The sequence below is a fragment of the Elgaria multicarinata genome, chromosome 2 (genome assembly GCF_023053635.1).
Source record: "Elgaria multicarinata webbii isolate HBS135686 ecotype San Diego chromosome 2, rElgMul1.1.pri, whole genome shotgun sequence".
Taxonomy (NCBI): domain Eukaryota; kingdom Metazoa; phylum Chordata; class Lepidosauria; order Squamata; family Anguidae; genus Elgaria; species Elgaria multicarinata.
In genome coordinates, this window is record NC_086172.1 from 148,561,318 (window position 1) to 148,577,890 (window position 16,573).

General features: G+C 40.8%; 1 protein-coding gene across 1 annotated transcript; it reads right to left on the reverse strand.

The window, feature by feature from the left end:
- Window positions 1-478: 478 nt before the first annotated feature.
- On the reverse strand, window positions 479-16,549 carry ALKBH1 (alkB homolog 1, histone H2A dioxygenase; the record flags this gene model as incomplete). Its single annotated transcript, XM_063118481.1, has 6 exons — window positions 479-1,182; window positions 2,320-2,513; window positions 3,294-3,384; window positions 9,351-9,513; window positions 9,911-10,019; window positions 16,373-16,549. Coding segments are annotated over 6 exons (1,158 nt in total), but the record flags the coding sequence as incomplete, so codon positions are not given.
- Window positions 16,550-16,573: the final 24 nt, after the last annotated feature.

The following is a 16,573-nucleotide window of genomic DNA, read 5'->3' on the forward strand; positions in this document are numbered from 1 at the left end:
TAGACAATCCCTAATTATTTTGCTCCAAGAAGGGAAGATGTTTTAAATAAAAGACCCCATCCCACTCACAAAATGAACCCTCAATATCAGCCAAAAGATAATAAACGTATTGCAAGACATATAAACAAGACTCTGGACGACACAGCAGGGCTCCAGGAGAGCAGTATTCAGGGGAAGTCAGTGACTTAAGAATGGGATAAACATTAAGGTGCTGCGAGCAAGGTACCCATGGAAGCTCATTTGTTTAAACCTGAACTAAAAACTGGTGCATTATTTATTAGTAATGTTTCCTTTGCAGTCCCCTGGTGGTCTCCTATGCAAACACTGACCAGACGGAGACTTAGGTTCAGCCAGGTTGATGCATCGTGTGCCTTCAGACTGCGCTCCAGGTTAAAAAAAATCTGTAACAGCTGCTCCTTTAGCCAGTGCCTCTCCTTCAGATGCCTCATAGTGAGCAAGACAGCTACAGGCCAGAAGTATTCCATATTCAGTCACTATTAACCAGAGCATCAGAGTGACAGATTTGCTGTGTGGCCTTGATGAAACAACCGTAGCGGTGGAAATAACAGAGTTCCTTGGCCTGAGCCATATACCTTGGCTGTGGTTCACACAGTTTGTTTCAGTTACCCAATTTCAGAATGATCAGCATTTTTTCAGCCACATGTCCCTTTTGATATCTGCTGATGTTCCATATGGCTGGAAAATAGACTTCCTGCACTAAGATAGTCCATGTCGAAGGAAGTGGAGGTGTACAAGTCTCAGCAGTTGGTACTAGGCTTGTGCTTTTTTATTTCACTACGTTCCTCATGATAAGTGTCTATGGCGAAAGCATCCAGTTCTCTCTCTGTCCTGATTTCAGTCGGGAAGCTCTGTCCTTCAGCCAGCACTTGCCTTACAGTCATGTTAATACGGGATGTTTGCAAATATCTGGCACAGACTTGCCAGTCCTCTTGGGAGCAGGGCTCAATAACAGAGTCTGCAGGAAGGTCAGCAGGGAGAGGCAGCTCCATACAAGAAGGCAAAGGCTTCCCCTCAAGATTGGGCAGAACCCTGGGGACTGCGTGGTAAAGTAGGCGGCTGAAGCCAGACATGATCATTATGTCCCCACTATGCATGAACATGGCCACGGGGGTTTCATCTCGTTTCCGTCCCCCTAACAAAAATATGGATGACTGTCCAAAGCTTAAAAAAGAGAGAGAGGAAAAGAGAGAAGACAGTTAGTAAAATTTTAGCTCTATACAAATATGGGAAGACTTTACCAATTCTACTCTTCTTAGTAAGTCAGATGAAACCACCAGGCCTGTGCCATAGAGGTTGTTTTTAATGACAGAATCATTTATATAGCTATTTTGGCAATGAAAACACTTCCCAACCCTTATGTTATTCAACCCTAAAAAAGCAAATACCCACAGTGATTCTGTCCCCCTTAAGGTTTCTAATTTGCCTGACATTATGCCCTCTTTGGTGTACAGAGCAACGTAACTTCCAGTACACCCTTCCCTGTCCTTCCTATAGAGTTTATCTCCAGGGCTGACCATATCCCACTGGTTCTCTTTGTTCCACCCAGTTTCTGCTATGTCCACTACATGTAAGTTTTCCTTTAAAAACAGGAACTTCAGCACCAGTTCTTGGGGAACGTGGGTGGGAATGTGCTGTTGCACCATGTCCTGCTTGTGGGTCCCTGGTCGACAGCTGGTTGGCCACTGTGTGAACAGAATGCTGGGCTAGATGGACCCTGGGTCTGATCTAGCATGGCTCTTTTTATGTTCTCTCCCACTTTGGCTCAGAAGTTTTTAGTATTAGCATAGAAACACCTATACATGGTGTTCCTCACCAGATGTCTCTGACACATGCATTTTCAACTGTGATCCTTAGGCCTCTTTGACAGGCTATCATGTTTTATCATTTGCTCATGGCCTATTTCCACCCTGTCTCCATTTGGGCAATCGAAAACAATACGGTGTAGTTGATGGAGTGCACTAGCTATCAGCCTAACCTACCTCCTACAACCGCTGAGGGTAAAAATATTCCGTTCAGCTCCCTGGAGAAAGGGTAGGATATAAATAAAATTAAACGGTCATTATTTTTTGCTTTCACATACTTCAGCAAGCCAGCCCTTCCTGCTAATCTGGGCCCTAGTCTGCTACTGTCTGTAATCTTGATCTGAAGCATTCTGAAAAATTCTCTCCCCACCCCACCCATGAGATGAAAGTTTGCATTTGTCACAAGAATTCTGGTAACTTGTAACTTTAACCAAGATGTATTAGCTGGAATATACAGGTTTACCTCACCTTCTACAATACCCTTTGCATAGCTTACCTGAACGATAATAGGGGTCGGGAATGGTCCAACTCAGCCTCATCCACATGAATTCCTAGAGTTGAATCAAAGTGATAGTAGTTCAGGATCCCTGCTTCTGCTTGGAAGGCTGGAAACCCACAAGCTTTGGCCACTTGTTCCGAGAGGAAAGCCAGGTCAGATGGGAAGTGGGTGTAGTGATCAGCTGAATATTTCTAGTGAAGGGAAAATGCAAAGAAATTTGGAAATAAAATTCTAGATTAATACAGCGAGTGCATAAATACATCCTGTGATCACCTAAAGTGAATTTCAGAACAATACCGGCCTGAAAGCCTGGAGACCAGGATCTAATCTCCAAAGCTAGGAAAAAAGAGAGTAAACTTCTCTGATTGCAAATCCAAGTGTAACATTCATATGAAAAATATGGGCTTTTAAGCCTGAATCGCCTTCTTTCTTGTGCAATTGCCAACAAGGACATTGGGTGCTAGTTGTTGAAATAGTGGTTATGCAGCATGACACAAGAACAGAACTAAGACACTCAATATTTCACATAAGATAATGAATAATTTTCACAAAGAGCTTACATAATCACAGGAACGCTCTTCATTATGTTACCAGTGTCTGGAATATTTTCCCAAAATACCTAAACTCAAGCTTTCCTGAGCTAGAGTCCTAAATCTGTTTCACTGGATGTTTCTGAGAAGAAGACTGGGAATAGATGGCTTTCTTATTAGGGCCAGAGAATAAGCAGATAAGGCTCCAGGCTCATTTGGTTAAGCATGTCTGCAGCATGCTGATAGACAATGCTTCCTCACTCTACTTCAGGTCTGCAATCTGATTAGCATGTTTAGGCTTCAAAAACATTTAGGAATCCATGGTGTCTGTAGCGGGAAATCTGCACTGTGGCTTTATGGCAAAAATAAGATCAGCAAATATTTGCTATCATATTATCTTACTGTTACACAGTGCCAAGAGGTTTTATCGCCCTTGAATACCTTTGTATTCCAGTTATAATGGTAACCCAAAGTCACCCAACGTAGCTTCTCCAGTAAATTTTTTTGCTCCCGTTTGCTGGAACTTTTGTTTCTAGAAAGATATAAATGACAGTAACAAAAACAATTTCATTTATGACAGACTGTCTGCAAGCGTTTCCTACAGAAAGCAAAGTTCCTGGTACAAATAGCTTCAGGTCTTGCTCCAAAAAATTGGTTCTTATAATTATTGTTACAAATGCCAGTTAAATCTTATCTGCGCTGTGTATTTTACAACAGATTCAAAGATGAAAACGTAGAGAGAGAAAAAATTGTGCTGAGATGAAGAAAGATCAATTTAAGAGAAACATTAACATTTAAAGTGATTCACAGAAAATATTTAGGAAAACTAGGATGGAATTATGTAAGGGGGAAGAAAAAATGAATCAGACTAACATTTCCAAGACTTGGGAAATTATCAATTTCTATACCAGGCTCAAAACAGTAGTTAATCGTGGTGCCCTGAAACATTCTATAAAAAGCAGAGCTGCTGTTATTAGAGGAACTTTAGCTCTATCTTGGAATGTCTATGAATCTGAAGTAACTGATACACATTATGTTGTTTTCTTGCAGAATGGCAGATTAGCTATTAGAAATCCTAACAGGATAGCATGTGGCAATATATAAGTGATGCAATACAAGGAATTAACATTTTTCTCCCAGTTTACTGATACCTGCAACTTCTTATATCATCATCTTAACAACAACAACAACAATAAATAAAATAGGTTATTATTTTTACTACTACTACATATAATGTGGGTTGTCTTAATGTGGGTTGAGGGTTTTTAATGGAATTGTTTTGTATGTGATTGTAAAGTGTCACGATACCAGAAATGGTGAGGTGGTGCTATAAAAATGTTTTTTAAAAATAAAAAAATTATAAAGTACCAAAAATTTTCTAAGTGCTGTATGGAGATTAAAAGATAAGGCAGTGACTGCTTGTGGGCTTAACAATCTAATAGATATGATACAAAACAGCCACAACAAAAGGAATGGGTAGGAAAGCAAGTTAAATCAGGCACAGTTCTCAATGTCATTTGATCTGGACAGGTGGGCCTCCTTCCTGCCTTTAAGTACAGAATACATAACTGCTATTTCACACACACATACAAACACAAGTAAGATGATAATAATAATAGTAATAATAATAATGTTTAGTGGTAATTAAAATAAATAAAAAGCATGGTGATAAAATGATACCTACAACCATTACAGTGAATATGTACTGAAGTTCAAATGGCTCTTCCTCACCCACAGCAACTATGTCACTTCCACTGCTGTGGATGGAACATAGCAAGATGTACATATAAAAAAGTGTAATACTCCCAATAGTGTAGGAAGTCAAATGCAATTCCACTTGTACCTTACAACAGTAGAACAATGGCTGGGTAGCAATAGGATCCACCCACCTAGAAACAGCCAGAGATTCTTCACAGAATTTGGCATTTGTAAATTAGAAATAGTTTTGTTAGTGCCTAGAGTAAACACGTCTGCACTGTAGTTGACCAGTTCTTGGCATATTTTTTTACTAAGCTGTTCCTTGAAAGGTCTTAATTTAATTTCACAAACAAATGCTATAGAATGTACTGTTCCACATTGTTGAGAACAAAAGCAGCAGAGAGGGCTGCAGGTCAGGACTGAAGGGCAGTGGCAGAGCTGAGTGAGTAGTAGGAGGAAAAGCAGGGCATTTGCAGGCCTGGTTGAAGTATACAGGCACATCTTTGCAAGGTGCCCTTATGATGGCAGGAAACACTGCAAAGCAGAATTGAATTGTATCTGCAAAGTTTTGAGAACCGCAGGCACTCCAAAGCAGTAAAGTAGTGGCCAAGATCCATGTATAGAAAAGGCACAAGGAACCCTTCAGCTCTCCCCCAATCATGCCTCTGATGAATACTAAAGTTTTTAAAAAATTCCACAGCAATCAATTAGCTGACATTTAAAATCTCTGATGAGAACACCAGGACACATTTAACAGGTCATCTGGGAGCCTGTGAAATTGCAGAAGGATCCCTCTACCTTTCTTGAACCTACATTCAGCTCTGACTGGCATCACTTTTCAATAAATTACCTAAAATACACTTTCCCCCCTGCAAGAGAAACATTTGTTAGTGTGATGTGCTTGCAGCTCACATGCCAAGAAAAACAGCCAATAACTCTTACCAGAGAAAAGGATGTCTGGCCATATTACTCCCCAAATATGCTACTCTCTCTTTGAAGTATGTCTCTACTGCAGTTCAGCCGGGGGGTGGGTGGGTGGAATGCAACAATCCAATTGGGGTTTTCATTCTTAGCAATTAACCTAAAAGACTACATTTACCCGTTGTGTCCAGATCCTAATCACACATCATCTTTAAGTCCAGTAATACCCCTTTGTAACTCTGGACTCGACAGCTTGCTTTCTCCTCTGAAAGAAGTTTCCTGCAGCACTTTAATTCCTGCACACTCTCAGTCAAGTGCTTAATGAAACTGCCGACATTTCTCCCAGCTATCAATATTGCTTCAATCTGAATGGGAACCAGCTGCACATTAAATTCTGTCCTATGTGGCTACAATGGATGCTGCTGAGGAAAGCATACCAAGCTGAAAAAGTAACCAGCGCACTACTCTCACACCATTGAAAGCTGTAGTTCACCTGCTTTCTCTGGTCAACTTTTACTCTAGATGGAATATGAAAAATCAAAGAGTCTAGGTTTGGTCAACAAATATACTTCTACTGAGACAACTAGAATGGAGAGCAAACATCCTGACTTTGCCACTTAAGACTTCCAAGGACAATGGCAGCCATTGTTGCAATGTTTTACCACGATCACATCCCAAATTAAATTAATTCATTGTTATGCTGCACAAACAGGATTTCTAGAACTGCTTGAACAGTGCAGCTCCCCAACTGGCTGTAGAATACATGGATAAAATCCTCAGAGGAAGAAGCTGAGGTAAAAGCCAACTGAGGATGGAAACGGGGAGACAGCGTTTCACTTTATTGGCTAGGCTGAGTCATTGTTGCAATGCTTTACCACTATCACGTCCCAATGCTGTAAGAAAGTTTTATAGAGGTAGAACTTCAGCTTTTAAATTTCATTGCAGGGTCAAACAGAACTAGCAGCCTTTATAAATAACTGGCTCAATGTATAGATAATGACAAGACAAATTTTAATTACATTACTCTGCCTCATTTAATCCTTTGGACTCTCTGCTTGACTGGATGCCCAACTATAATGTTAAAACTCAGGTCAAACAACAACAAATTAGGTTAATTCATTGTCATGCTGCAAAAGCTGGATCTCCAGAACTGCTTGAACAGTGCAGCTCCCCCATTGCCTATAGAATACATGGATAAAATCCTCAGAGGAGGTCGAAGCAATTCAGGAAGGAAATGGCGAGGTGACCTTTCACTTTCTTGGCTAGGCCCACTCTTTTAACTGCTTGCATGATTATCCTGTTCCTTCATGTCAACTCCTACCATAAAAATTACACACAAATAAAGCCTCTGTTCCCATTTACAAAAGGAAAAGGAAGGGGCCTGTGCAAAAGGGGCAGGAAAGAGAATCATTGCTTCAAAATAGTAGCAATCTCTACAAGTAACATAGAAGTCTTCACATAAAATCTGGCAGACAGAGAAGATAAGAGGGTAGCCCTTTCACCTGTGGTACAATGCACTCTAACATCTACAGAAGATGGATTAACTAGAAAGGGGGGAGGGGTTGTGTCCAAGCTGCTGGAGAAGCGACACTCTGAGATCGAGACGGAAGTGAATGAGGGAGCGTTTCCAGAGGGAGATGTACAGTGAGCTGGTAGTGGTGGGGAGACTCTGTAAGGAGTCCAGTCTTTTGCGTAAAAGCTGTCAGTAACCAGGTCTCGGAGGAGATAATGATGTTCAGGATAATGATATTTATGGGGAGGGGCCATGGCTCAATGCAGTAGAGTCTCTGCTCTGCAAGCAGAATGTGCCAGGTTCAATCTCCAGCTTCTCTTGGTAGGGCAAGGAAAGAATCCTGCCTGAAACCCTCGAGAGCTGCTGCCAGTCAGTGTTGACAATAGTGGGCTAGATGGCCAATCGTATGACTCAGTATAAGACAGCTTCCTATGATCCTAAAGAAAAAATTAAAAATCCATAAGACAACTAATTTATAATCCTTCCTGCTTAGATTTAATAAATTACTATGTCCAAATTCCAAATTCTTAGAGAGAAAGGACCCATTCTATGTCTGTTGTCAGAATTAGAAGTATTACCTAGGGTTGGAAAACCTAAAGACGGTAGTGCACACACTGGTAACCTCGAGGCTCGACTTCTGCAGCGCACTGTACATGGTGTTACCATTGTACCTAGTTCGGGAACTTCAATTAGTTCAAAATATGGCAGTCAGGTTGGTCACTGGTACATCTAGGGGTGACCATATTGCACAAACTTTAAAATCACTCCACTGGCTGCCAATTAGTTTCCAGGCAAAGTACAAAGTGTTGGTCATTACCTTTAAAGCCCTATATGGTTTGGGTCCAGGTTACCTGTGGGATCACCTTCTCCCGTACAATATGCCCCCCATACTCAGGAACTCTGGGGAGAACTTACTCCCGTCAGCCAAAACTAGGCTGACAACTGTTATCCAGACAACCTTTTCTTCTGTCACCCCCAGACTGTGGAATGGCCTGCCGGAAGAGATTCATCAACTTAATACTCTCTCCGAGTTTAAGACAGCTATAAAGACTAGTCTCTTCCAGCAGGCCTACCCAGATGAACTTTCAACGTAAGAATTTTAATATGTCCTGATGGTTATTTTAATATTGTATTGGTTTTATATACTCTTTTAATTAATTTTATGTATTTGATTTATATTGCATTGTTGTACTAATGTTGTTTCCCACCTTGATCCAAAGAGAGAGGCAGGTAAGAAAGTATTATAATTATTATTATTCTTTGCAACTATAGGATCTTTCACTGCACAAAAGCAGAGCAGAATAGTTATCAATCAAGACACAACTGTCTGTTGAATTTACTATGTATATCTTCCACAATCACGCATGGTTTCCTTCTGACACACTAACAGGGCTGTTGAAAGAAATGTTGAGCGTATTTTTGTTCAACTAGCAGATATACCTATCCATAGACACATTTATTTTATTTATTTACTGTATTTATATATCACACCATAACTCAAGTTCTTTGGGTGGCTCACTAAACAAATACAACATTAAAATACAGCCTAAAACAATAAAAACTGTTAAAGGAAATACTTTGCTAGAGCAGAAGATGTACTGGAAACATGTGATATTTTTACTGAATTCCTCTAAACCTGTGATATTTTTACTGGGATTCCTGTAAACAGAGATTCTGCCACTTTAATTTAGTGGCCAAGACCCAAAAGCCCCATAACACAGAGACAGAAATGTGCGTGCACACATGCAGGGCTGCTGGTTTATCATGCCTCCTGCGCTGTACTGTGTGGTGCTTCAGAGGATCCACTGAACCTCAGAGATAGTGCAGGGGAAGGGAAGAGATGCTGAAATATGAAGGAGTGCATGCAGAACTGAGTGTGGCTCTTTGGATCCCAGCTCATGAAAGGATAGTTTTAGACACAAGATATATAGTGACCTGATGTGTAAACTTAAGATCTAGAATATACAAACATTTTATTATTCACAATAGTTTTGTGTTCTTTGGAGAGCTCATAATCATGGAGCTGGGAAGAAGTTGGAACTGTCCCTGCAGTTTCACTGCATTTTAGAAGTACTCTGAGTTCCTTGGAAACCCAGGGCAGTGGAAGAGACATTCCTTGCCCCTCTGTCCAAGGTTGGGAGAAACTCTGTACTTGTTTTGCAACTGCACTCCAAGTGCCTCAGAAGAAAAGCACCAGTTCAGGGATAACACCCCCTTCTGCTCTTTGGAAAGGCGCAGATCATGGCAGCCACACATTTTTGCTTGGGTCTGAATATGAGTCAAAATTTGTAGGTTCCTGATCATGCCACAAGACTAGTTGCACTCCTTTGCCTTTATCAAATTTGTTATTCAGAGCCAGCACTTACCGCAGCTGATGCTGACTCTTCTCCCACAGATCAATGGTCTCCTTGGAAGACATGTGCATATCCAAATTGCACACATTGGGTTTCTGGGTGTACTGCTTCAGACATTGCTTCACCCAATGACGCTGGCAGCCCGGAAGGAAGGGATCTGGGATAAATATAAACCCTGGACAAAAATGGAGATGGACAAAGGGGAAAGCATAGTGAGGGGCCCTACCCATAATTTTAAACTGCGAAGACTGAAGGGAATACAGCAGATACAGCAGGAACACAGGGCTTATAAGTAAACAACCCATGTCTTTCAGAAATAGTTCACAAAGTTGTTATCAGCTGTTCTCCCAACAAAACCTGCATCATATATATTTTGAGAGAGAGAGAGACAGGATCTACACTACTGCTTTATAACAGTATTGAAGTGCACTGACAATTGTTGGGGCCCATGACACATACCACAGAATGTTTTCAAATTGCTTTCATAGTGTTATATCCTGCTTGATATAGATCTGGCCAGACACTCCATCAAAGGGTTTATTTTTACTTGCTTGATATCCGAATACACTTACCTGGATAGGTATCCAGGCTATAGGCTTTCCATTGGCTAACTGGACGCAGTCCTGCTCTGTAAGCATCTTGATCACTTACTGAGGAAAAACTCAGAGGAGAAGTGATCACCTGGCAGAGAAAAATTGAATATCAGACACCTGAACAGTGATTCACAGATTTTGGTGGAATTTCACAGCCTGGTAGAATTCATGCTTACCACTAACCCTCTCACTTCCCTTGAGAAGGAAGTGCTGGCTCTTGATATAATGTCATACTGAGCTTCAGTGTGGAAAAAGTTCCCTCAAGGCTCAGCTCAAGGCTGTAGTAGTAAGACCCCATTTTCTTCCCCAGGTCAGAGTTGAGGGAGAGGGACTTGTCTATTGTGTTGCCAAGAATGAGATCAGGAAGATTCTCAGCCCTTCTCCCAAGGGAAGAGCAGGAAAACCTCCCAGGGCTTGTGCTAAGCAGTTCAGACAGGCTTTCACAGAGAAGTAAAATTTCCAGAAATTTTGAAGCCATGGAAAAAAACAGTTTGCCCCATTTTTTTAGGAAATTTTTTGAAAATTTCAGAAAAATGGAAAAAAATGCAATATTTACACTTTTTACAGATTGAAAGTACAGTGAATTCAAACAATTATTACAAATTGAATTTACTTTTTCAATTTTTGGAGTAACAAATGGAGCTACAAGCTCCTGAAATGTAAGGAACGCTTGAACTGTAAGGAATCTCTTTGGTTTCCCCCAAATTTTTCCATTCCCCACCCCCCACCCTTCCATCTCTAGGCTTAGAAAGCGTTTTCCTGCTTTGTGAGCATTTCCAAATTCAGCATTTGGGGTTGCATCCAGATATAGATGAATGGAACCTCACTTGCACAACAGGGTTTTCTTGCCTCCCCACACTATAGTCCCCTGCATCCTGCCAAAAGAGACACTTTGTATTCATCTATTGGGACCCAGGGGGCTGCAGCAAGACAGGAAATTCAGAGAAATTGGTGGGGATGCCTTGCAGAACTGCTGTTCTACTTGCAAAAGACGTATCTGAATCCAAGCTATTGAAAGAACAGTGGGGGATCTTGCCAGAACATATGCACCACTGGTAAGCACATTTGTGAACCACCCACCCCTGAACACCACAATTTTAATATCCTTGCAGATAAATTTGTGGACATAGCAACATTATATTATTAGATAAAAACTTTTAAGAACCAGTATAGTTGAGTGGATTGTGTTACATTTGGATATGGGTCAATTTAAATCCCTATTTAGCTGTGGACTCACTGTGTGATCAAAGTAAAGTTATTTGGTGCAATTGACCAAAAGCCAATTGTGAGTATTTATTTATTTAAAACATTTATATCCCACCCTATATCAATAAGATCTTAGGGCGGCATACAGATTCTCAGGGCGGCGTAGAGTATATTCCACTGAAACAAGCAGGATTGATATAAAAAGTGTCTAGCTCTTCACTGTCTAGCTCAGCAGTTCTCAACCTGTGGGTCAGGACCCCTTTGAGGGTCGAATGACCCTTTCACAGGGGTCGCCTAAGACCATCGGAAAACACATATTTCCGATGGTCTTAGGAAAATGTATTGACTGAACTATGTCATGTATCATCTTTTGTATTATTAAAGCTATTGTTATGTATTATTTTCATTAGCAAACCATCCCATGACAATGGATTGTGTAGAGAAGAATGAAAATAATTTTATGGTTGGGGGTCACCACAACATGAGGAACTGTATTAAAGGGTCGCGGCATTAGGAAGGTTGAGAACCACTGGTCTAGCTCCTTCCTATCTCTCCTCTCTCATCTCACACTATTGCCCCGCTCGTGCTCTTTGCTCCTCTGATGCCATGTTTCTCGCCTGCCCAAGGGTCTCTACTTCCCTTGCTCGGCTTCGTCCATTTTCTTCTGCTGCCCCTTATGCCTGGAACGCTCTTCCAGAACATTTGAGAACTACAAGTTCAACCGCAGCTTTTAAAGCTCAGCTAAAAACTTTTCTTTTTCCTAAAGCTTTTAAAACTTGATTTTGCTCTGACTTTATACTGTTAGTGCCTGTTTACCCTACCCTGTGCCTGTTTGCATTCTCTTCCCCTCCTTATTGTTTTATTATGATTTTATTAGAATGTAAGTCTATGCGGCAGGGTCTTGCTATTTACTGTTTTACTCTGTACAGCACCATGTACATTGATGGTGCTATATAAATAAATAAATAAATAATAATAATAATAAAAAGCATCCAGGAAATCAAAGTTACATTCATACATGCCCAACATTTATCAGACTTGTTGACTGATGCATATATATCACACAGATTCCTGAACCTACCACATGTCTCCCAGCTTGTAAAACATCTGAGTTAGTGGCATGTGATGTATACAGAATTTCAGCTTTTCAAAGGCAATGGTAGCATTTGTTTTCATCATAGGAGAACTGTCAGATATCAGACAATAAAACAGTAATTGCTTCTTTGGACCTGTGAAGGTTTTTGTGCCACATTTTATTTCTTGATTCAGTAGGTTGTGAGATACTGAAACCTGAAATCACAATGTTCTGACAAATAGCTCGCTTTCTTCCTGCACCATAATCCTGACATTATGTATGGTAATGGCTATTAACACAGGAACTGCTAGAGCTAGAAAGCCACAACATTTTATAGTCTGTGACAGACTAGAATCCCAATTTCAAAATGGAATAATGCATTAATTTCTAACTCTAGTGGATATGCGATTTTAATTGAAATTACAAACGATGCTTGAGAAATAAGAGTGTAATCATAATTATGTAATCTTAAGGTCTGAAGAGCTTCTTTCTGTGACAGAAATTCTCCTTAGGAGGGCTCTAATTATACTGCACTCATTACAGTATTAACGGAGGACCAGTAAACCTGTCTAAGCAGTGGTGCTAGTCAGAAATTGTTAATACCTAGTAGTCACTTTTAATATGTTATTCTTAATGAAATAAAAAGGGATCTTTTGTTACTAAAGACAGTGTTAATCCTGTCACCCTGAAAATGTCACCTGTATTGTTAATTTTCTCTTCAGTACTTAATTTCCTACAACAGACAGAAGATAATGGGATCAGGTGGGTAAAAAGCAGTAGGCAAGACCGAATCTTCTTTTCTGGAACATGCCTGCTAATGCAAAGACTATTTTCAATGGTAAGAAAGTGTGAGCACACACTGCAGAGCACTCTTAGTAGGTTTCAACACAACACTCTTAGTAGGTTTCAATACAACACTCTCATATGGGAAGTATTTTCTATAGGTTGTGCTCCTACATAGTTTCCCCAGAAGGATATATTGAACTTCCATGATTTGTCATCAGTGTTGGTCAAGCATGCAGGGAATGACAAATATCAGTACATCTGCCACAGACAGACGATGATATCAGAGATATACCAAACAATTTAATGGGTCACGATACAAAACTCTCATTCCAGACTTTATATGTCCATTAATAGCACAAGGAGTTCTTATTAAATACAAAACTGTGTTGCATGATTAGGACAATGGTCTATGCATTCCCCTGCCCCCTTTTTTGTATTATCTATTGCAGGTATGAATTTAAAATTCTGAGAGACAAAGGACCCAATCTAAAATATTTTCAAGAACAAGTTTAACAATTGGGGTTCTAGTAGAGAACAATCCCTATGGATAACTACATAGATTTTTATAACTAAATCTGTTATAATGACACCATCAGCAACAAGATAAGGGAGACAGGGAGTTCCAAAGACAAGTTGTGGTTATTCAAATACGGTTATGGTTGTTTTTAATTAGTTGCATGTTATTTTCATTAAGCATGAAAGTACCCTATAAACAGAGTAAACCTTCCATGCTATTTCCCCCCCAAAGTACGTGGGACTCTATATTCTTCTTATATTCCCTCTGTAACTTCTTTTTTGAGGCTTTGACTTAATTGCCCTGTTTCATGTGAGACGGAAGGCTTCCGTGCACACAGAAAGACAAGAAACTATGGATGCAGAAATTCTTCCAGCAATAATAAAATTTGATTTAATGCTGAATTATCACTATGGAAGTAAAAAACAACACAGCTCAGTCCTATTCATGTTTATGCATATGTAACTTCAATTGGACCTACTTCCAAATAAACATACATAGTACTGCAACCCTAGAGTTTATTCTCAAATTCACTTAACAGAGACTGGTTATCTCAAATTTTACTCTTTTAGATTTAACAACGAAAGGCAGATGACATATTATAGATATATCCACAATCCCTTTTTAGGACTCAAGAATATCTGTATTTTTTCTTCTATGGAGGTAAATGCAGCTGAGGGGGGAAAGATTTTCAGAGAAAAAACAGCATAAAGGGAAAGGGTTAAAATGCCCCTCCCTTCACACTGATCTTCCACTGATAAAATACATAAAGGCTGCAGCAAAAAATCCCCACCGAGCCCCAAAAGGATCATACTCCTTGATGGCTAACTGAAAAAAAATGACATGTGAATGTGACTTTCTGTATGTGGCATTACGGCAGTAGAATAATCATGCTATGCATCATCAGCCTGCTTGCCAGTAAGCTTTAACCAAGTTTCAGCCATCTCATGAAAATACCTCAGTTCTCTCTCAGTCCAGCTATGAGAGATGGAACAGCAGACTAGAGCGCTAATGTGGACAAAGACTTCACAACATGAGGAAAATGACTCCAGTAACAGATAAAGACCAAAATTCCAAAGCCATAACATGTGCATGTGGAACCAGTAATTGGCTCTCATAATATGCCACTATGTTTCATAGCATCCTAACTGGAAGCTACACAGATTTCTTCCACATATTATTGGTAAATAAATTGTTGTTGTGGAGGGAGACAAAATGGCTCATGAGATTGGGACCACTCCTCTCCAATGGAAAGAATTAAAATGCAGATCAAAATGGCCTCCAAAGTTGTTCATTGACACTCATGGGGTCTTTATATATATTGGCCAGTAAAAAAGACATCTTGAAGTCTCACTAGGTGCTTCGGCATGAACCTTTGTAAACCATCTTCATAAGTAGCACTATGTAACTGTTCACAAGGATGTAATTTATTGCTCTCCTTCGGCTCTGTCATGAATAACAATCCCAAGAGCCCATTACTAACCAATGATTTAGAGCTTTTCCAAGGAGAGGCTGCAGCTCAGAGATACAACATATACTTCATAGACACAACATTCCAGGTTCAGCCACATCCATCTCTATTTAAAACAGAAGCGCAGAAGCTTTTCAGGCCAAGGGTTGAATTCCATTTCAGAGAAGTTCTTGTGGTGGGTGAGGCCAAAAATACATGCATATTTTAGCTAAAAGCTCTGTACTGCCGGTAACTAAGCCTTAAGAGGCATTCCAACCTTTTAAAATAGATTGGGGGGGGGGGAAGGAACTGTGCAAAAGCCAGAAACTACCAATGATTGGTTGTTGGGGGGGAAGGGGGCAAGGTCAGCAGAAGGGTGTGGCCATCTGGGGAACCTAGATAGGCCAGTTTTGGCTTACAGGTCTAAGGTTCTGCACCTCTGATTTGTATCTCATAATAGCTGGTCTGAGAAGGAACTCTGCCTGTAAACCTTAGAGGTTTGCAGATAATACAATATCTAAATGGACCAATGGTCTAAGGCTGCTTTATATGTTCTGGATGGTACAATTTCAGACTTCAGGAGGGGGCATCATCTTTTTGAATACTTCCCTTGGTTAAAAAAAGAAAAGATAAAGAGGACCTTCTCTGAACTGATGTTAGTTTACTGAATGCAGAGAGGATTCCCCTTTCAAAATATGAATGATAGTTTTTTTTAAAAGATACCCCCACACCTGCAACCTGTAGTATAATCCAGAATCCTACCACCTCACTCCACATAATATCAGTAGGTGCAATCCCTATAAAGAAGTACTTACACGAATGGTCTATGCATGTGAACAATGTAATGTCTGAATCATGAAACATCAAAATTTGTCACTTTGCCCTTCCTCCACTTCATTAGGTGCTGCAATATTCTGCGAAACCTCAAGTCTGGCATCAAGAGATACACAAGAGAGAAGGATGCTTCAAAGCATATGTGAGCTGGCCAGGATTGCGTGGAAAGCTGCTGCAATCTACGGTAGTTATATGGTTTTAGGCTACAGAAATCAACATTCCTTAAGGCCGACCTTTTTTTCCAGTCTAAACATGCATAGGATTGCACCCTTACGGACACAATCCTACCCTGGCTTGGGAATGCTGGGAGGTGTAGGACTGTTTTCAGTTTAAATATGCATAAGACTGGGCGCTAAATCAGCCCTGGGTCTTCCTATAGGAGCCTTCCCATCTCTATGCTAGAAGGCAGATGTCGACGGCCATGTGGCGATGCGGAAGATCCCTCCAGAGGGGAACACGTAAAACGTGACGACTTCGTGAAGTGTGGCTGCCATCTCCAAGCAGCGGTTACCATGGATACCGGTTGCCGGAGGCCCAGCGCGAAGAAAGCTCGGAAACAAGACCGTCCAGGGTTACCTGTCTCGCCGCTGGCTTCGAGAAGTCAATCACCTCAGTAGGGGCTGAGCCCTCCCAGCGCCGGTAGAAGCGAAAGAGGCGGCGGAAGGCATCCTCCTCGCGCGCGACTCTAGCCGCCGCCATCTTAGCGCCCAGAGTGACCTTGCACGCGCTCAGCGGAAGGGGCAGAGCTCGCCTCCTATTGGCTCAGCGGCCGGCAGC